The sequence below is a fragment of the Staurois parvus genome, unplaced genomic scaffold (assembly GCF_062004578.1).
Source record: "Staurois parvus isolate SC_StPar_1 unplaced genomic scaffold, SC_StPar_1.0 ptg000059l, whole genome shotgun sequence".
Taxonomy (NCBI): domain Eukaryota; kingdom Metazoa; phylum Chordata; class Amphibia; order Anura; family Ranidae; genus Staurois; species Staurois parvus.
This window is the reverse complement of record NW_028317855.1, coordinates 17,110,619-17,132,802: the sequence shown is the minus strand read 5'-3', so window position 1 is coordinate 17,132,802 and position 22,184 is coordinate 17,110,619. Positions and strand designations below refer to the sequence as shown.

The window sequence follows — 22,184 nt, the reverse complement described above, 5'->3', positions numbered from 1 at the left end:
GCCCTCTCCTCTACTGAGAAAAGTTCTTTCACTATTTACACTGGCTGTAACAGGACCTCTGAATGGGGGGGCGGGGATCCTGTGACTGATCAGACTCTCCTTTATTCACAGATCATGGTACAGGCAGCAAGTGATGTCAGCAAGTCCAACCCAATGTGTTTCATCAATCAATGAGCATAACTAAACGTGGATCCTGATGTCCACTGATTAACAAAACGCATTGGGAGGGACTTGCTGATGGCATTTCCGCTACATCATTTCTGCTGATTAGAATGTACGCCTGTGTTCCATGGGTCTCACCAAGGAGGAAAAAGAGAGTTGATTGCGGTGTTTACCACTGTTATCATGTAAGTGCATATGCCATTTTTTAACTATTACAATAAATATTAGATTTCACTACTGTGAACTTTCCCGTCTATCCTTAAGACCACTGAATTACTGGAGAAGAAGTACAGTGGGTATAGAAAAGAATCACCCCCTTTAAAATAATCACATTGTGTGCTTTGCAGCCTGAAATGAAGACAGACACAGTTTTTGTTCTATCCAGCTGTATATACTCAGTGCAACCTATAACATCCAAGTAAAAGATATAACCCCAACAAGTCAGGAAAAAAAAAACTAAATAAAAAACAGAATCATGGCGCTGGAAAGAGGATCACCCCCTTGTGCCAATATTTTGTTGAACCACCTTTTGCTTTAATTACAGCCTTTAGTCTGTTGGGACATGTCTCTATTAACTTTGCACATCTAGACTTTGCAATATTTGCCACTCTTCTTTGCAGAATTGCTCAAGTTCAGTTAAATTTGATGGCGACTGTTTGTGGATTGTAGTCTTCAAGTCATTCCACAGATTTTCAATGGGGTTTAAGTCTGGACTCTGACTAGACTATGCAAGGACATTCACCTTTTTTCTCCTTCAACCGCTGTGTGGTCATTTTTGCTGTGTGCTTTGGGTCATTGTCACGTTGGAAGGTAAACCTTCTTTCCATTGACAACTTTCTGGCAGAGGGCAGCAGATTTTCCTCAAGAATATGACAGTATATTTCGCCCTAATCATTTTTCCTTCTATCCTAACAAGTGCTCCAGTCCCTGCTGCAGAGAAACACCAGCATAACAGGAAGCACCTCCATGCTTTACTGTAGGAATGGTGTTATTGGAATGATGTGCTATACTGGATTTCCGCCAGACATATCGTTTAGTGTTGAGGCCAAATAATTCAATTATAATTTAGTCTCATCTGAACACCTTTTTCCATGTGGCCTCAGAATCTTCAAAGTGCCTTTCTGGCAAAGCTCAGTCGTGATTGCATGTGGCCTTTCTTAAGGACTGACTTTTTCTTGCAACCCTCCTATACAAGCCACATTTGTGGAGAATTCATGATATCGTTGTCACATGCACACAATGACCACTCTTTGTCATAAATTCCTGCAACTGCTTCAGAGTTGCTGTAGGCCTCTTGGTAGCCTCTCTGACCAGTTTCCTTCTGGTTCTTTCATCCAGTTTGGAGTAATGTCCTAATCCAAGGAGGGTCTGTGTTGTGTCAAATATCTTCCGCTAATAATAAACTTTACTGTGCATTGATAAAGACTTTGAATTTTTTTTGTATCCATCTCCTGACTTGTGCCTGTCCACAACTTTATCCCGGAGATCTTTTGACAGTGCCTTGCCATCCATATTTGCTTGTTTGCTTCAGTTGCACTACCAGGGACTGAAATGTTCCAGGAAAGCTCTTTTCATGCTGAGCTAATCAAAATTACCACAGCTGATCACAGTTGAAAGTCAAATGGCTTTGTGTGGCATCGAGAAGGTGATTGGCTACACCTGATTGAGTTTACAAGTTATTTTTAGAAGGGGGTGATCCTTTTTCCAACTCACTGATTGTTTTTTTATTTTAGTTTTTTTCTGACATGTTGGTGTCAGGTTGGTTATATCTTTCACTTGGATGTTGTATGAGTAAATACAGCTGGATAAAACAAAAACTGTCTGTCTGACTCTATTTCAGGCTGCAAAGCAACAAAATATGATTTTAAAGGGGGTGATTCTTTTCTATACCCACTGTGTAACATCATAGAGGTATGAGGGTGTTAGAAATGGTTGTTACCCAGTATCACTTAATCACAACGTCTGTGGTCTAGAGGAGGAGAGAGGAGACCAACCATAAATTAAAGAAAGAGTTTGCAAAACTGCTTAAAATCTTAAGAGGCCTGAAAGTCTGGTGAGTGTTTTTACATATGGGGGAAGAGTGGAGAGCATGAAGAAGGTGGTGTATCACATTACTTGAAGGAAAGATATCATATATCATGCAAAGGACTTTTATAATTTTGACTTTGAACATTACTGATTGTGAAAAAGGGAGGAGGTGCATTATAGTACCAGTATTGGTTTTGCATCTTGTTGTTCTTTGGTCATTTGGGTATTATATAGGTATTTGAGAACACCATATCTGAATAATAATTGAACATTTATAGATGGTATAGGAGGGAGGAGGTGCACTGTCGTGCTGAAAAAAAAAAAAATCAGATTTTACTTTTTTCCCCACTTTGAAAACATACAGATATATCGTTTTGAGCACAATTGGATATTGTTTTATTGTGAGCATGATCACTCACGTATGGACACTTTGTTTAATTATTGCCACGTGTTGATATATTGTATGTATATATTGGATTGAGAGATTGAAGCACTGCATTATTTATTCAATACCTTCCTGCCTGCATGCCTGAGCAGACAGATGGATTCCAGGAAATACATGCTACATGAATCATCTGCCCTTACTTAAGATGGTTGCAGCTAGAAATGCTAGGGAGGTGAGTTTCAAAGTGATTTCTCAAGAAAATAAAGCACAAAGACATTGATGGATGGTTGTTTTGAACATTAAAAATTAATTAAACAGCGTTTTCAGTTTGTAGTGCTCAGACACAGTTTAGTTCCGCTTTCACATTGGAAAAACCATACTGTATATGAACATATACGCTTTTTCACTTGCAGATTTACTTTTCACTTTCTTTGTATTTACTTAGCCCAGTCTGCTTATTGTACAGTGGATCCCATACAGTCATATTAAAAAAGGGGGTGCAACAAAATGCAACTACTGGTAGGCAGAAAGCTCTGGAATAGGGACAGCTCTAACTGATTTAATAACATCTGTCACTTTTCCCCTCTTTATGTAATGTGAAACATCATTAACCACTAGCCTACAGGGCACTTATACCCCCTTCCTGCCCAGGCCAATTTCCAGCTTTCAGCGCTGTTGCACTTTGAATGACAATTGTGAGGTCATGCAACACTGTACCCATATGAAATTTTTTTCATTTTTTTGTGACAGATAGAGCTTTATTTTGGTGGTATTTAATCACCTCTGGGTTTTTTTTTATTTTTTCTTAAACCAAAAACCACTGAAAATTTTGAAAAAAAAAAACATTTTTTCTTAGCTTTTGTTATAAAATGTTGTAAATAAGTGATTTGTTTCCTTCACTGATGTGCGCTAATGAGGTTGCACTGATGGGCACTGATAGACTGCACTGATGGACACTGATAGGTGGCACTGATGGGCACTGATGAGGAGGCACTGGTAGGTGGCACTGATGGGCATTGACAGGCATCACTGATGGGCACTGAAAGGCAGCACTCATATAGGGCACTGACTGTCACTGATAGGCGGCACTGACTGGCACTGATAGGTGGCACTGATTGGCAGCACTGATAGGTGGCACTTACTGGCATTGATAGGTGGCACTGACTGGCACTGATGGGTGACACTGAAAGGCAGCTCAGATGGGCACTGATATGTGGCATTGATGGGCACTGAAATGTGGCACTGATATGGCACTGGCAGGTGGCATGGATGAGCACTGAGAGCTGGTACTGGACACTGACAGGTGGCGCTGCTGGGGCTACACTTATCAGTGCTCTGATGATCTGTGTACATGTCCCCTCCGAGGAATGCCGATTACCGGCTCTCCTCTCCTCACGAGCGGTCAGCGTAACAGCTCGTGGGGAGAGCAATGCTGATAACCGGCATTTCCCTGTTTACATGTGATCAGCTGTGATTAGACACAGCTGATCACATGACTGAGCCGACATCTTCGGCTCTTTCTGTGGATCTGAGGGACACAGCACACCGGCGATTGCTGCAGTGCGCGCTCCGGGAGCCGCGCATGCACGGTTAGAATGGCAGGATGTCCTATGAGAGAACCGCCTTGCGTCCATCATATTACTATATGGTGGGTGGGAGGCGGTTAAAGTGACACTAAACTCACTTTTCTTTTTACAAAATAAAGGTAATATGTTTAAATGTAAGTAGAATGTACCTTCTACCTCTCTCTTCCTTTGTGTCATCGCTCAAATGTAAGCTTTTTTCCTCTTATTCTCAGACTTCCTGTTCTAGGGGGGTTAAGTTTGTTCTTCATGTCCCCCTCGTGTATGAAAGTAGTCACCCTTTCTTGCTCACCCCTGTGATGGACTACACATCTATGTGCAGACACATTCAGTTCTATGGGCATTGAAGTATGCTAACAGAAAAGCATGTAACCAGAGGTGACATCCCTGCTCGCTCTACAGTAGTAACTGTGTGGTGCATCATTGGAGGATAGGAAGCATGCACAGGACAAAAAAGAAGCCTAAATCGACAGTAAAAGACTTTTTACGGTATACTTGTTATTTTAATCCGGCCATAGATGGATCGATTCTTGGTTGGTTCAGCAGAGTCCAGCCAAGATTCGATCCATCAATCAACTTGGGTAAAACCCAGCCTGTCTGATTTTTTACATGCGATTACTGCTGTCGGTTATAGCTGCTAGCAGTAATCATTGTATTCTGCCAGCCAGGAAGGCTCCCCACTGGCAGAACACAATAGCACTTGGGGAAGGATTTCCTCATCAACACTGTGTTTATGGGGGAAATCAAGCAATTTTCTTTCCTTCCACCCGTAGTGGATGGAAAGAAAATCGCATAATCTATAGCCTGTCCTAGAATGATTGATGTAAAGAATGTGAGTGTACTGTCACTTTAAGAAGCATTTATACCTCACTAGCTTTGTTCCAATCTGCTGCCACATCTCATGTCGTTCTTCTTCAGAATTACGTGGCAGAATATTTTTGTCTTCTAGGTCCTTCTTAGATGGTCTGTTCCCAAGTTTTATAGCAAGTGTATCTCTACGGCGGATTTTACTTGCCAATGTACCTTAAAACAGAATACACAGAGAGATGATTACATGAAATGCATCACAACAGAAGTTTTCCGACAACCTGGAAGACTGAGACTGGAAACATATTTAGCAAAATAACAGCTAAGTGCAGAATAATGAATAAAATATTATATAAATTGTGCTCAGAACCAGTTAGGATTTCAAAGCTAGTTAGGCATAGGTGTATCTTAGTCTTGTGTACCTTATCTTTGCCTCGGTTTTCTTCCTGCCTTAAAGTGGTAGTAAACTCTTTTTGTAATACTTTTACCTACAGGTTTACCTGTAGGTAAAATGAATATCTCCTAAACGTCCACCGTTTAGGAGACATTAGCTCTTTTTAAGAGATGGAGCATGCAGTCTGAATGAATGGCATATCTGTGCCATTCTTTCAGAGCACTGTGCCATGGCCCGTGATGTCATCGTGGCTCGGCCAGTCAGACAGCCAGAGCTCGCGAACCCAGAAGGAGGACCATGTGAAGATGGAAGCCCTGTCAACGGTGACAGCGTGCCGTTGGAATGCATACTAGCACATTATGACATTGCCTTACAGGGGATTATATTTATTTATTTTACAACCACTTTAAAGTAGCCCTGTCATTTTTTTTTAATCCTCTTACCTGTAGAAGAATCAGGCCCATGTAGCCAGACTTGTTCAGATCACTAGAACTGGTCCACCAAAAAAGTGTGTGAAGGTGCTCTTTAAAGTAGTATTAAACCCCATGTGTTTTTTAGCCTAACACATTGGGCAAAATATAATAAACAGCAAGCTATTTGTTAAAATGTGTACCACAGCACTTGCAATTTACAACTTGGTTTCTTAGTGCTGCTTTCCTGAACATCTGGTCTTCACAGGAAAAAAGTTAACAGCAAATAATGCAACTTCCAGCCAGTCTGTTAGCTTAGAGCAGGGAGGAGGGAGCAGCAAGGGAGAACCTTGCCATCCTAGACTAATAGGCAGTGTATTTCTATTGATGCACAAAGTGTAGGGAGACAAAACTCTAGCCCAGGGGTGGGCAAACTTTTTGACTTGAGGGCCGCAATGGGTTCATATATTGGACCCGGGGGCCAGACTAAGAGTAGATGAATGATGTGTATGTGTCATCCATAGTAAGTATAGTAATATTCCCCCATAGTAATTAATCCCCCATATAGTAATTCATCCCCCATATAGTAATTCATCCCCCACAGTAATTCATCCCCCATATAGTAATTCATCCCCCATAGTAATTCATCCCCCATAGTAATTCATCCCCCATAGTAATTCATCCCCCACATAGTAATTCACCCCCATAGTAATTCATCCCCCATATAGTAATTCATCCCCCATATAGTAATTCATCCCCATAGTAATTTATCCCCCATAGTAATTCATCCCCCATAGTGTAATTCATCCCCCATAGTAATTCATCCCCCATAGTAATTCATCCCCCACATAGTAATTCACCCCCCATATAGTAATTCATCCCCCTATAGTAATTCATCCCCCATAGTAATTCACCCCCATAGTAATTCATCCCCCATAGTAATTCACCCCCCATATAGTAATTCATCTCCCATATTAATTCATCCCCCATATTAAGTCCCCCCGTGTCAATTCACTTACCTTTGCTCTGCGCGTTCCTCTCGCCGTCTTCCCACGCCGTTCAGGTGTAGCATGAAAATCTGTCTCCTATGAGGATCTGTCCCCCTCGACGTATCTGCGCATGTGCCAGTTTCAGGCATTAGCAGCCGATCGGCGATCTCCGGCACATGCGCAGATACGTCGAGGGGGACAGATCCTCATAGATTTTCATGCTACACCGGTCTTCAGGGCGGACTGTGAGAGGAGCCTAGCTCCGCGGGCCGGATTAAAAGGTCCGCCGGGCCGTATACGGCCCGCAGTTTGCCCATTGCTGCTCTAGCCCCTGTATGCAAGACTGACTCCATAGGACACTAGAAGAGTAAGAACCCAGCCTGAAACAATATCAGTCATGCCATCAGCTTAAACTGAAACACAGGCAAGGACTAAAGATAAAGTTGCAAGTAAGTGTCAATTCACTTAAGTTTAACACATGCAGGTCTGGTACGAATTTTAAAGGGGATCCCCAAGTCCATTGCTCATATATAGACATGTCCATATTTGGTCAAGAATTTAACCTGGGAGACCCTGCCCCTTTGTTTCATTAGCAGCAGAGATGCAGAGATCTCATTCGAAGCAAGGGAAGCAAAGGAATCGGATGTATTGACTGGCAGCTGGTTTTCCTGGTGGGCTAGTGGCTGTGGTTCATACTGATTGAGTGCTGCTAAATGTTTCACTGTCTGCTGCGGCCGGTCAAATAAGAAGTAATGAAAACTGTTAAAAAAAACAAACAATCAATGCATGTGGGAATCAACTCTTTTTTTTAGAATTGGCTGCTTCTAAGATCCTACATGTGTTTTTTTTAATGGAAAAATTCATGCAAGATTTATCTCTTAGTCAATTTACCCCTAAATCAGCTGCTGAACGTGCTTAATAACTGAGGTTTTAATATCACTTTAGGGTCTGTAACATCATCTTTACAGGAATTGAAATGTCTGACAATTATATAACTTGCTCTTTCCTGCCCGGACACACGATGAGAATATTGGACGAACGATTGTCCCTTTCTTTTTGTTCGCATGCTGGTTTCATATAGAAAATGAATGGGTCACTAAACTTAAGAAAATTCCCACGATGATGTATTGTATTGCATCATAATGTATTCTTTCGTTTCCAAACATGAGCAGTCTTGGTCACTTTGTTTTTTTACAGGCAAATACTGCACTGATTAAATAAAAATTGTTAATTCTGTTATCGTACAAAAGAATGTTTGTGCTTGTCACTCCAGAGAATTTCACATGAACTGCATGATCGGCTCTTGAAAGTTGTGTACTAATGATCAGATTATCATTAGTACAAAAGCATTTTGTTCTGTATTTTTCATCTGATTTTATCATCATGTGTATTAGGCATTAGATGCATTTTTTGGCAAAAGGAGGAACCAAGATGACAGTTAGAAATCTTTGATGGGATTACAAGAAAGGAAATAAACTTTGTGTTTGAAAAATAAATCTTCACTATATCTCATCTTCATCTTAAATGTTTTTCAGTTGTCACTCTTCTAAAATTCTTACACATTAATCCGTATACATTAGTAAATCTTTTAACATGAACCGTGCTTAACAAATACGCAGCTTGACAGAGGAAGCTGCCTTGGTGAACCAGAAGAGAAGTTACACTTTTAGAAACCTGTCTTAAGGCATGATAAACTGGCATCTCATTGAGCATTAGGCAAGGTGCACACTGATGCAGCTCTGCGAGCAGCGGTTTGTGTGGGCACGGTATCTCATTATTTTGAATCAGCTTCCATGCCTCCTGAAATGCAGGGAAAAGGTCCCTGTACAATTTTTAGAATCGCAGCCTGCACGGAAACCGCAAATGCAGTCCTGTGCTCGGTGCGGGAGCAATTTTCAGTGCGCACAACGTGCCATTTGTCTGGACAGGTGGTGCAGATGAGGGAACAGGTGTGGTCCCTCAGCAGCAGTCACCCACACATATGTGATCCTACCCTACCCTTAAGGTATGTCACTTTAGCATATTATTAAATTCATTCAGCAAGTCATAAATGCTTTTATAGTGAATTAATCAGTGCCACTGTCTACTGTAGATATTTTAGTAAATCTCACTTTCTGTGCTGTCATCATCATCGTCATCATCATCTGTGTAGAGGATGGGGCCATCCGAGTCAGAATCACTTGTTTGGCTCTCTTTGCCTTCACTATCTCCATCTGGAATGACTGATGTATCACAATTTTCATCTGTCACCTCCTGGCTTTTAAGGCTTGAGGTGTCATCATGGCTTTTCAAAGAAACTTCACTGTAACACAGGACAAAAAAAAAAAAAGTAAAAAAAATGCTAAAATGTTATTGTGTAACACTTCTAAATACATACAGTATGGGATACCGGCTGAGTATTCATAGACCCTGGGCTCACATCTTCAGGTGATTAGACAATGGCAATGCTTTTTAAGACATACCCCTGGGCACCTCCTATACAACCCAACTTACTCTATAAGTCCTCAGTTTTGTAGCAAGCATTGTAGAGTAAGCAAGAAAAAGAAAGGGATTAAGATGGAGGGGGTATAGGTGGCCAGTGTTGTGTAGTGTACTAAGAGATATGGATTTTTTATGCAAGTAAATTTCCTCTTGAGTTGCACAGTACAGCACACAGCCTGAGTATTTATAGACCCTGGGATGTCCCCAAGCTTTGAATGAGAAGCGTGGGCAACAATTAGGCAAACAGAACTGTGCATACAGGCCCAGTTTGAGGTTGAAGCTGCAACAGAAAACTGGATGTCCACCTGGTAGAACTTTAAAAAGGCATGAACAGAGCACCGGGTGGTGTCATTACAAAGCTGGGCTACAGAGGCCTGTTTGCCAGAATGCACAGAAAACTCCCACCGACTGGCTAGAGTGGGCGCATAAAAGCATAGGCAGAAATTTTTCCTTGGGAGTGTAAGCTCTTGTGATCTCTGATGTTGCTTCGAGGTGGACTCTTTTAGGTTCGACTATGTCCAGGCAATGACAAGTCTGACAGGTGACAGCAACCAATATAGACGCTATCACTGAAGGGTTCAAAAGATGGTTTCTGCAGGGTAGAGAGAACCAAGTTCAAGCCTCAAGGAAGCACAGAGTGTTAAAAGGGGGGCCTGATCAAGGATAAATGCTGAACAAAGGTTTTGACAAGGGAGTGCAAAACCAAAGGTTTGTGAAAAAGAATGACAAAACCCAAAACCTATCCTTAGTGCTTAAGGCCAAGTCCTGATTGTAAGGAGACCAGAATGTGAGGCACAGAGTAAACTCTGGAATTTATGTGCTTGTGCACACACCAAGCAAAAAAAGATTTCCAGATACGATAATAGAAAGTGGCTTTTCCTCATTTCAGCAAGGTAGGAATGACAGGCTCAAAAGACCTCTCTGTCTCTTAAGATCTGGTTTTCAACCATGCTCTTAAAGTCAGCAACTGAGAAGCAGGATGGAACAGGGGTCCTGAGACAGCAGGTTTGGCCTGCTCAGGAGAGGCCAAGGGCCGTCTCCTTGTAGTATCAGTATGTTTGTATGTCAGGTCCTCTGGGCCAGTTTGGTGTGAGGTGTGTCTTCTTTTTCCTCTATTTTTGTGGAGCAGACAAGGTAGAATTAGCATTAGAATGAAGGTATAAATTAGTCTAAACTGAAATCAGGGGATTAACTTTGAGGGTCCTTGGTCTGGTAACAAACAGAGCTAGTTGCTGAATATGGAAGCCAGGATATCCACATCCAGGGTCCCACATCTCTGATATATCAGGTTGAAGTTGGGGTGAAGGGCCCATTACCCTTAATCCGCTTTCAAGTTGTCCTCTTCTGGGATGTGGAGTACAGAGATTGCTGGACAATGAGTCTTCATTCATGAGATAATCTGGCTTGCTTCCATCAAGGCTGCATTGTTAGGACTGGGTTGAAGATCCACGAAGCACACAGAATTCCTTGCTTCGCTGGACAGGTGCACGGGTAAGTTGAGAGAAGGAGCAGGTCAACAAGATGTGCTGGAGAGGCCTCAAATTAAATTCAGTAAATGGTACAGCCTTGAACAGGAGGCTTAGAACTCTCATTAAGAATCTCATTTGGAGAGGTCTATGACCCCACTTTTCAAGCATAAGCTGTGAAAAAGAGAGGATTTACTTCTCTGGAAAGAAATCCTTTGCTTGGGATGTGTCCAGGACCAGACCCAAGTATTCCACGTGCAGAGAAGGCTGTAGAACAGGCTGGAAATTGATCACCCAACCAAAAGCTTGGAGCACATGAACTGTCCTGTGAATGTTTGCAGGCAGCAAAAGGTGGATGAGTCCTTCCTGAGAAGGTTGTCCAGAAAACCTATGACCTGGATGTCCTTAGTTCTTAGAAGGGCCAGAAGAGGTGCTAGGACTTTTGTGAAAAGTCTGGGAGCAGAGGAAAGGCCAAAAGCAGTGCAACAACCTGGAAATGCATCTTCCACTGCAAAGTGCAGAAAACACTGATGTGGTGGATGTGTCTATGGATGCCAGGTATTCCCCTCATCTCATACAGGCAATAATCAACATTGAAAAGTCCATAAGAAGTTTTGGAATTTTTTTTTTTTACTTTCTATTTATTGAACGACTTTTAAAGGAAAAACAAAATGCATGAATTTATAGTGCATAGCGATGCATACTAAAAGAACATTCTAGTAACATACTAGAACATCGAAAGCAAATCAGGAAGACATACTGTCATGCAAAGATCCAATGTGTGGTACAGTAACATTACTACATTCCAGTAAAACTTAGTAGCATTTAAGTTAAAAATCTTGTAAAATTGGTATCGATATCACCCTGAGGTTACAAATAGTGAGACAGCAAACATATGCAGCGACACAGCATAGGTGAAGCCAAATAAAGGATGTGCGCTGTAACAAAAATGTTACAGGCATAACTGAAGTAAAAAGAACAGTAGAATAGGAGGGGTTGCAAGGTGTTTGCGGCGCGGTTGCAGGGCATTTGCGGAGCGGTAATACCATTCAAACTTCATTCTAGGCGTTTGTGGGGCATTTTTAACGCTCGGCAAATGCCTAGCAACCGCCGCTAAACTGTGCATGCGGTGTTTGCGGAGCGTTTGCCGAGCATTAAAAAATGCTCTGCAAACGCCGGACCAACGCTTGCCAAATGCTATAGGGGTATTTGGCAAGCGTTGGTAAAACAGTCAAGTGTGAACGAGCCCTTAGTCCAGAATGCAGACTAAAGCTTTTTCTCAGTTAAGCAGATAATTATGCTTATGGAAAGGGAGGGATTCAGTTGTAGCGAGAAGTCTATATATGTCAGTGATCAGGAAGTTTTGGCATTTTAAGGTATTTGTTGAGGAATTTTAAGTCCATAATAAGACAAATAGAATCCTTTAAACCTGTCTTCTAGGGGTACTGGCACAAATACTACTCAGGAGATGGTTCAGGGCATTTTGCAAACCTGACTCCTTGGGAAGATTTTAGATGATTTGAGAGGAGAGAAGGGTGAGGGGGTATAGCTTTCAACTCTTTTTGTACTCCTTCAAAACCACCAATTGAGCCAACAGGTCTGAGACATCTGTAATCAGAGAGAGGCAAATTGTAATAGATGTTCCCAACCTTTTTTGAGAATATGGCTTTAGGGAAGACTTTGTGGCCCAAGGCTTATGCCAAAAGGAAGGGCTAAACTTTTGAACTGAAGGTTTTGAAGTTGAAGCCTGGGTCTCTGCGTTTTGAAGAAGTAGAGGCTCCTGAGGAGAGGGATTTAGAATCTTCTGCTGTGGAAGTAGAACCTTCCCTCCTGTGATATCTTAAAAGGATAAGTTCATCTTTCTGAACATCTTGAATGTTACACCCATCTTAAATGTTACCCCCCCCCCCCCCCCAACTTCCTTGTGGCAGCGAGCAGAGGATCTTCTCCCCATACTACCTGCCACAATACAAAGAGTGCAGCTGTGTGGGGCTCTTCCCACATGGCCACATCACTGATTCCCAGATCCATGTGAATTAATAAACTACAAGTACCAATGGCCTTTGTGGCTGTCAGATTGTAGTTCTAAATGAACTACCACAGCGCTGTTGAGTGCTGTGGTAGTTCAATGACTCTTCCTGTCAGTGTAAAACTGCCTGCACGATGTATGGCATCAGCGCTCTTCTGATTGCTGGTGCAATGCTTTTCAGGCTCCTAAAACACAAAAAGCAAATGCAGATTTTTTTACCTGCAAAAAAAATGTGCATTTATTATTTTTTGTTAAGAGGTGACCTTATCCTTTAAGGAATATGTCAAGTTCCTTGCCACAAAGACATCTTTCTTCAAACTGCATTCATGTGTGGCGTCTTACAAGCAGCATCAGCTGTTGGCGCATTGAGCCATAAGATTCTGTGCTTTAAGAGATACAGGTACCCAGCAGGGATGACCAGTGGAAGTGGGCTACACTTCAAGGAACTAAACAACAGACCAAGTATAATTAAATAAAATTTATTAACAAGAATAACACCCTTCCAACACCAACAAACCATAAAAATGTAAAAGTGAGAAATAACCGTGACTATGCAGTAAACCCAGAACAACCTAACAAACGCTATGTACAAAAATGGAAGAAGCTCACAAGGATAGGATAGGATCAGGACTGGAACTGGGAACACAGGAAGAGAAGCAGGATATAGGGTACTGGACGCAGGATACAGGGTACTGGAAGAGGGTCACAAGATACAAGATCAGATAGGCACATGGTTCAGACAGAATACTGAGGCCTTGATAACAATTAAGGGAGGGATTATATACCTTCCCAGCAGCCTGTATCGGGGGAGCCTAAGCACTAGGAAAGCTGGCAGCTGGGAGGTGGTGGCCATTAGAACTGCACCCTTCAGCTTTGGATGAATGATGTTCAAATGAGTGAAAATCTTTTCTGAAGTTACTCAATCATCGTAGATTACCCATTCTATTTGTTCATGAATAGGGAATGTCTTTGTAGATTTTGCAGGTCTCTTTGCACCCAAAAGGGCATGGCAAGATGGATTCAAGTGTGGCAATGCTGAACCTTTTACGCACTGCAGAAGTGGGCACATCCACTTTAGCTAACATATTACGTGAAGCTTTAACTTCAGGTGTAAAGGGGTATAGGAGTAAGAAATATTCAACAGTCTCCTCTAAAACTGCCTCCAAGTCCTCTTCAATCCCTTTTATGTCCACTTAGGTGTGGGCATATCAGGATCCAATAGAAGCTGGAGAAGAGATGAGAAGGAGCCTGTCATTTTTGAAGCACTAGCCAACAATGGCTGTATTAAGGACTCTGGACAGAAGTGGCAGTAAAGTATGCAACCAGTAATGTGATCTAACACCTGATTATCCACCTGAGATTGAGCTCTGAGTGGTTGAGTTTTAGAGCCAAATGTGCAAAGTTTACACTGTAAAGTGAATGCATTTCACACATAGCCCTGTTTTACAGTAAAAGTTAAAAATATAGCGCAACTCTGTCCTACCTGTCCATGAAACTGGACCCTATGTAGAGTTAAGGCTTCATCTGTTCTGATGAGCATACATCCCAAGGGTTCTTTAGGGTCTAGGTTCTAAAGGGATGGACCATGGCACTGGACCTGTGTACAGCATCCAGTGATTGACTGCAGGCATTAAAATAAAATAGTTGTAAAGGCTCAAGGTTTTTTTTCATCATTCTATGCATGAAGGTAAAAATGTTCTATGTGCAGCAGCCCCCCCAATACTTACCTGAGTTCCATTGGGATCCAACAATGTGCACAAGAGCCTCGGTTATCCAGAGACTCTCCCTGCTTATTGGTTGAGAAAATGGCTCCCGCTTCTGTCAATCACAAACAGTGAGCCAATGAGGAAAGAGGGGCGGGACAGGGCTAAACCACGACTGTGTGTGTATGCGAATGGACACCCCATGAGCCTGCATGGGTGCCCACATAGCAAGCTGGAGGCACTTGGAAGGAGGGAGGGGCCAGGAGCACAGGTGGAGAACCTGAGAAGAGCAGAATCGGGACTGCTCTGTGCAAAACCATTGCACAAAACAGGTAAGTATGATTTGTTTGTTTAGTTTTTTTAAGATGCTTTTAATATCAGTTTAAGTGCAGAGGCGAGTACACATGCAGGATTCTGTGCCCGAAGCAACAATACAGGCCTTCCCAATAGTATGGAGTCCAGGTAAGGCTCCCAAGGTTTTACCAAGAGTGCACTGATCTGAATGCAGTGCTTCCATTGTGGTATTGGAAGACAGTGGAGAGTTAACTGATAAATCCAAAGATAAACAAAGTAAGCTAAAAGTGATTTCTTCATAAGGGAAAAAATGTTCTTCACTTTAGGACACTAGCACAGAATGAGGTAGGGCTATATAAGGAAGTTGTCAAGGGAGCAAGTCCTCAAAAGCTTTGCCAGTGACCAGTCACCTGAAGGTACAAGCCTATAACCCAGGGTCTCTGAATACTCAGCATTTGTCTTGTATGATTAAGATTAATGTGTTGGCTTTACTTACACTAAAAATGTTCAACTCTTTTCTGTAAGGTTTTCTATTGCTATCTCAGTACTGGATGAACAGTTAAACATAGCATTTGAAGGATAACATTGCTCCCTTACATTGATCTATTTTGCCTGAAAGTCAGCTTTAAAGCTGAAATTTAGGTATAGGAATTTTTACACAGTTACATTGGTCCAGATTGGACCAATGTTAGAATGTATGTGCCACACCTGTGGGTTCCCTGTGGAAGCTGGAAATTACTGTAGTAGGCAACAGTACTACAGTGATTGCCGCTAGCTTCTGGGTGCTGTGCCGAGTGGTTGCCCAGCTGATTACTGAATGTAGGAGATCGCCTGCTCAACACAGGCACCATTAAGAGAACACTTTCCATTTCTCAATGAATACATCTCATCCAGTCAGAGAATGCTTTTCATTTACTGAGGCAATGCAAAGTCTTGCCTGCATGGTGCCCATGCTGAGTGGGTGAACTGCTGTGCTCAGAATACAGCAGGGCAGCTGCTCTGCATGGGTCCTGGAGGCTAATGGAGATAACTGTAATAGCAAGGCGTACTACAGTGATTTCCAGCTACCACAGGCACCCAACAGGTATGGCACACACAAACTGCCATACCTACATAAGCTTCAGCTTTAATGTGTTGACTACAGCTATAGTGCTTTGAAAAAGTATTCATACCCCTTGAAATTTTCCACATTTTGTCGTTTTTCAACCAAAAATGTAAATGTATTTTGTCGGGATTTTATGTGATAGACCAACATAAAGTGCCACAGAATTGTGAAGTGGAAGGAAAATGATAAATGGTTTTCAAAAATTTTAAATATAAATACTCTGATACCCCTAACTAAAATCTAGTGGAACCAATTGCCTTCAGAAGTCACCTAATTAGTAAATAGAGTCCAACTGTAATTTAATCTCAGTATAAATGCAGCTGTTCTGTGAAGCCATCAGAGGTTTGTTAGAGAACATTAGTAAACAAAAAGCATCATGCAGGCCAAGCAACACACCAGACAGGTCAGGTACGAAGTTGTGGAGAAGTTTAAAGCAGGGTTAGGTTATAGAAAAATATCCCAAGCTTTGAACATCTCACAGAGCACTGTTCAATCCATCATCCGAAAATGGAAAGAGTATGGCACAATTGCAAACCTATCAAGATATGGCCGTCCACCTAAACTGACAGGCCGCGCAGGGAGAGCATTAATCAGAGAAGCAGCCAAGAGGCCCATGGTAACTCTGGAGGATCTGCAGAGGTCCACAGCTCAGGTGGGAGAATCTGTCCACAGGACAACTTTTAGTTGTGCACTCCCCAAATCTGGCTTTTATGGAAAAGTGGAAAGAAGAAAGCCATCGCTGAAAGAAGCCATAAGAAGTCCTATTTGCAGTTTGTGAGAAGCCATGTGGGGGACACAGCAAACATATGGAATAAGGTGCTCTGGTCAGATGAGACCAAAATTGAACTTTCTGGCCTAAAAGCAAAATGCAATGCGTGGCGTAAAAGTAACACTGCACATCACCCTGAACACACCATCCCCACCATGAAACATGGTGGTGGTAGCATCATGTTGTGGGGATGTTTTTCTTCAGCAGGGAAAGTTATTGCTGGTCAGAGTTGATGGGAAGGTGGATGGAGCCAAATACAGGGCAATCTTATAAGAAAACCTATTAGAGTCTGCAAAAGCCTTGAGACTGGGGCGGAGGTTCACCTTCCAGCAGGACAACGACCCTAAACATAAAGTAAGAGCCGAGATGGAATGGTTTACATCAAAGGATATTCATGTGTTAGAATGGACCAGTCAAAGTCTAGACCTAAATCCAATTGGGAATCTGTGGCAAGACTTGAAAAATGCTGTTCACAGATGCTCTCCATCCAATCTAACAGAGCTTGAGCTATTTTGCAAAGAAGAATGGGCAAAAATTTCACTCTCTAGATGTGTTAAGCTGGTAGAGACATACTCAAAAAGACTTGCAGCTGTAATTGTGGCAAAACATGGTTCTACAAAGTATTGACTCAGGGGGCTGAATACAAATGAACGCCACACGTTTCAGATATTTATTTGATTAAATTCTGAAAACCATTTATCATTTCCTTCCACTTTACAATTATGTGCCACTTTGTGTTGGTCTATCACATAAAATCCCAATAAAATACATTTACATTTTTGGTTGTAACATGACAAAATGTAAAAAAATTTAATGGGGTATGAATACTTTTTCAAGGCACTGTACATTCAGTTTTGCCAGCGCAAAAAGCCTAAATACCCATAGTGCCTAAGTACCCAACTTTAAGTAATGAAGAAAGTGTTAAAAAAGCAATGAACAAAGTCACAGACAAAGTCCTGAATAGCAGGTCATAGGGTACTGATTCTTCCCTTCGGCAGAAACCACATGACCAAATCTGCTAGAGGGATATGGATTCTAGATTTTAAGGGAACAAAAAAAAAAGTTTTTTAATTTCTCTGATCCCATTTTTGATATTATTACTCTGGGGATGATATATAAAGGAAAAAAATGTTATAGTATGGATTAAGGCTAGGTTCACCCTTCTGCTGTTTCCCTGTGGCCACGTTTGCGTAGCCACACCAGCTTATTTATTTGAACGGGCTGGTATACCTGTGGAAACCACAGGGAAAAGGTCCCTGCAACTTTTCCAGAATCACAGCTGCATGGAAACCGCAAAGTGCTATGAAGTTCCCAACATGGGGAAAATTTGCTGATTTTGATTTGGAGATTAAGTAAAGGACACTTATACTAAAATATATTCATACTATAGTCAAATATATTTTTTCACTTTTAGGGCTCGTGCACACTTGGAGTAAAAAAACTGCTTTTAGAGGCATCTGGCATATTTTGTCTGCCTCTAAACACCCCTCCATGTTATGCTATGTGTCCGTGCACACATAGACCTTTACAGGCATATTTGAAGAGGAGCATTTAGAAGAAAAAGAAAAACATTACTTGTGTGTTCAGAAGAGGAGCATTTGGGCAGAAAAAAACATGGACCCTTAGAATGCATCAATGTGCATGTTTATGCACGTAAGCATTTTAATGCACTCTAATGGCCAGAATAAATGAAAGGATAAGTTCACCTTTGGAACATGTTACATGCGTTTTTAATGTGGAACATGTAACATGTTCCCATAGCTGCAGCTGTGCTCACCAGCCCCCCTCCCTCTGACAGATGGTACTGGGAGAAGTTTCCCCGTGCTATCTATCAAATTTGAAATCTGCCCACACGGCCGTGTCATTCATTCACGCACTTCCGTGAATGAATAAAGTGCAAGTCCTTAGTGGCTGTGGGATTATAGTTTTCAATGAACTGCCAAGGTGCTGTGGAATGCCGTGGTAGTTCATTGAAGTTTCCTGTCAGAATATCTGCTTGCTCGCACATCCCGTACAGCAAACAGATATTCTGACAGGTCTTCAGGAGACTTGCACGGCATCAGCGATCTACTGATTGCTGGTGCAATGCTTTACCGGCTCCTTTGGACAAAAATAATAAATGCACATTTTTTTGCAGGTAAAAAAATGTGCGTTTATTATTTTTATACAAAAGGTGAACTTGGTAGTATTGTCTAATAGGAGACATTGCGTTTTGTTTGTGGTATATCCCCTGCGAACATTTCATAATTTTTTCATGTTCACCATAACATCATTAGTTTTTTTGAGGATACAGAGACACAGCTCTTGAGAATGCATTAGAGCATTCTAATTAAACAATGGTTGTCTACTGCATTTGTCACAATACCATGTCACTGAACTTTGCTGCACTTTATTTTTTCTTTTGTTTGTAGCCTATTCTCCAGGTATAGACTCAGTTGGTTTCAACAGCAGCACAAGTATTGGATGAACTTGCACCCCCTTGAGTGTGAATTGTGTTGGTGCCTAGACATTGATGTTGTGATGAGGCCTAAAGGACAGTATGATTGTCCGATATATGACATTCAATAAGGTGGATGACCACTAACTTTGTGAAATTATAATTCGTAAATACTTTATTCTTTAGTATATTAGATTTGGGACAGTAAAATTGTTCCCATTTTAGCAACAATCAGTGATTTCTTCAAGCAAAACTTCAATCTGAAAATTAATTATATTTGTAATACATAAAGCTCAATTTTCAAGCAAGACAAAATATTCTTAAAAGGACACTTACAGCCAAAGCTCTTTTGGCTGTACTTCTCCTGGATCGCAGGAGTGCAGATCATTCTGCACTCCTGTGACCCGTTTTCGCCGCGTTCTTACACTTAGAGCCAGTGGGGGACAAATGCAACATTGGATTGATGCTGCATCCTCCTATGTAAGTATAGTTTGGAGGGAAAAAAAACAAACTTCTCTTTTAATTTTAGATTAGTCCAAAAATTGGAAAATTACAGTCAGTGGCTAAAATAAAGATCCCTTTCCTTAAAAGTTTTGTAAATTGAGCATTATATTATACTTCTTTATAACATAGTTATGTAGTTAGTCTGGCTGAAAAAAGACAAAAGTCCATCCAGTTCAACCATTTAAAAAAAAAAAAAGTTATAATCCTATACACACAGTTGATCCAGAGGAAGGCAAAAAACCCCCCCAGCAAAGCATGATCCAATTTGCTCCTGCAGGGAAAAAAAAATCCTTCCTGATCCCCCAGAGGCATTTGGATATTCCCCGGATCAACTTTACCTATAAATGTTAGCATACAGTTATAGTCTGTGTATCTATCTTTATGCTGCCAAATCTTTCTATGGTTGAACACTATACTTTGACTTACCTTTCAGTATTTTCTTCATTCACACCAGTTATTTCCAGACTAATTTTATTGGCGCATCTGTTTTCTGGTAACTGCACACTTTCACTAACAGTGGCAGAGTCATCATTCTGACTTTCCTCTTGTGTTGCATCAGATATATTGCACTGAGTTTTTAAATTATGTTTTACAGCAGGAGAAGTGGACAGTGGCTTTTGCTGCTGTTCAGCAGGAGTGTTTTCTATGGGACTGGTCTCTTGTGTGTCAGAGTCCACCTGCTGAGTAGCCGGCTCAGTCCTGTCCCGTTTCCTTAGGCCTGCAGAACTAGCATGCGACAACATAGGTTGATCAACAGATAAAGATTTGCTGGGTAATTTTTTGGCTCTCGGAGTGGTTGAGATGCCAGCTTTGCTGGATAACTGCTCTTTTGAAGGTTTTGGCCTGGAGGAAGTCGATGCCAGTGTGGAAGATGATGTCTTAGTGGCAGCTGTTTTTCTGTTACTTGAAGAGGCATCTAAAAGGAAAAGAAGTGATTAACTTATGCAAAACTACCTGTGATTCAAATTCTGCTTCAAATAAAACACAATAATTCAGGCGAGACAGGGTTGTCTAGCTATTTTCACTGGCATGTTGTGGTTATGTGCACCATCAGTCACCAGTCTTGTCTTGTGCTAGGCCTCCTTCAAACTGGCATTAGTAACAGGTGTTTAGGGCATGTTTTTGACACTTCCCGAATGCTTAAAGTGGCCTTCAATGGATCATATGGGCATTGGACCAAGCTGTTCACACTTTAAAAAATACAGCACTTAAATTGCTTTGCAGTTTTGTGCGGAAAAATAATGCTACATGTGGAGTCTGGGAGGAGTTGAAACTTGTCAATGCCTTCCATTCAAGTCTATGGTAACACGTTATGCATGTGCTTGTAGAGTTTATGGTATGCTTGACAAGCGTTTATAAAATATCAGTAAGGGGGAAAAAAACACTTCCCATTTATATAAAAAAAATTTACTTGGAGGGTGTCTGGGTTGCATTGTTTAATGAGCGTTGGTTTGCATTAGTATCAGCATTAGAATTTTGTGGAAAACAGTGGAACTACTTTCCGGTTGTCTACAATAAGTCATCAGTTGGCTATAGAATGTATTATGTCTTGTTAAACAATTGCTCATCTATCTGACAGCCAATATGTTGAATTTGCTTTTAGATTTAAGGTAGGAAATTTCATTTGCTGAAAATGTAATGTTTAAAAGTGCATGCTGGTCATAATGTATGCACAGCTTGCCGAAACCTGCTGTAGTGACCCCTAAGAGCTTGGTAATATTTTATTTTCACTAACAGGAATAGTGGCACAAATCTTGACTTTGAAGTCCATTAATATCAATGTGTTTTGAAGGGTGATACTGTGCTTAAGCGCCATGTCCTCCAGGACTTCAATCACCATATTTTCAGGAGTTTGGGCCATACTCCCATTAAAGTGATATGGCTTTTTTGCTCTGAATGGAACATTAACATCGCTGTACACAAAATTGCATGCTTTGGTCAAAACCAAAGAGAGAAACAATTGAATATAGGTAGTTCACAAGAGCAAAGCAAAAACTAACCTTCTAAAAGGCAACCTTAGTAGTTATACTCTGAACACCATTATTTTAAGGATGCACCTTGTTGTCTTTGAAATCACTTTTACACAATTTAATCGGTTATATACTTACTATTTTCCTGTGTGCTTGCTCGACTTGTTGTTTTAAGTGCTGGAGCAGACAGCTGTTTGGAAATGCTTTTGGCAGGTTTTTTGCTGGAAGGCTCATCTTTTCTATGGCTTGGCCCAGCAGAAGCAGCAGAAATTTTTGAAGTGACAGCTTTTTTTGTTTTTGACTCAGGCACTCCTACACTCTTCTCAGTTGACTCTACCAAAAAAAGACCAAATAAATATACCATAAATCAGCCTCTATAAAAAGGTCTTCCAGTTTACATGAAAAGTTGACCCCTGTTATAGAACACACAGAGGCTGATTTACTAAAGGCCTATAGACTGTTCACTTTACAAGGGAAGTTGAGCTTTGCAAGGAAATCATCCCCAGAGCTTAGCGAATGAAGTGAAGCTCTGCTAGTTACCATTATCCAATCAAGCGCACTCAGATTTGCTGTTTTTCAATTTCCTTTTGTACATGATTGGGTATTTTTTGCAAAATGAAACTGCAACACATTCAAGCCCTTGGAAAAATGATCTTACAAAGTGCAAA

At 41.2% G+C, this 22,184-nt stretch overlaps 1 protein-coding gene across 4 annotated transcripts in view; it reads right to left on the bottom strand.

Annotated features, from left to right (window-relative positions):
- Window positions 1–22,184, bottom strand: part of PHACTR2 (phosphatase and actin regulator 2) — a 259,221-nt gene that overhangs the window by 29,309 nt on the left and 207,728 nt on the right. For all 4 annotated transcript variants that reach the window (XM_089668643.1, XM_089668645.1, XM_089668642.1 and 1 more), the window contains 4 exons: window positions 21,655–21,849; window positions 19,973–20,462; window positions 8,870–9,060; window positions 5,025–5,181 (listed from right to left, as the gene is read on the bottom strand). In XM_089668643.1, the coding sequence (XP_089524769.1) occupies window positions 5,025–5,181; window positions 8,870–9,060; window positions 19,973–20,462; window positions 21,655–21,849 (1,033 nt within the window). The remainder of the gene's footprint in view (window positions 1–5,024; window positions 5,182–8,869; window positions 9,061–19,972; window positions 20,463–21,654; window positions 21,850–22,184) is intronic.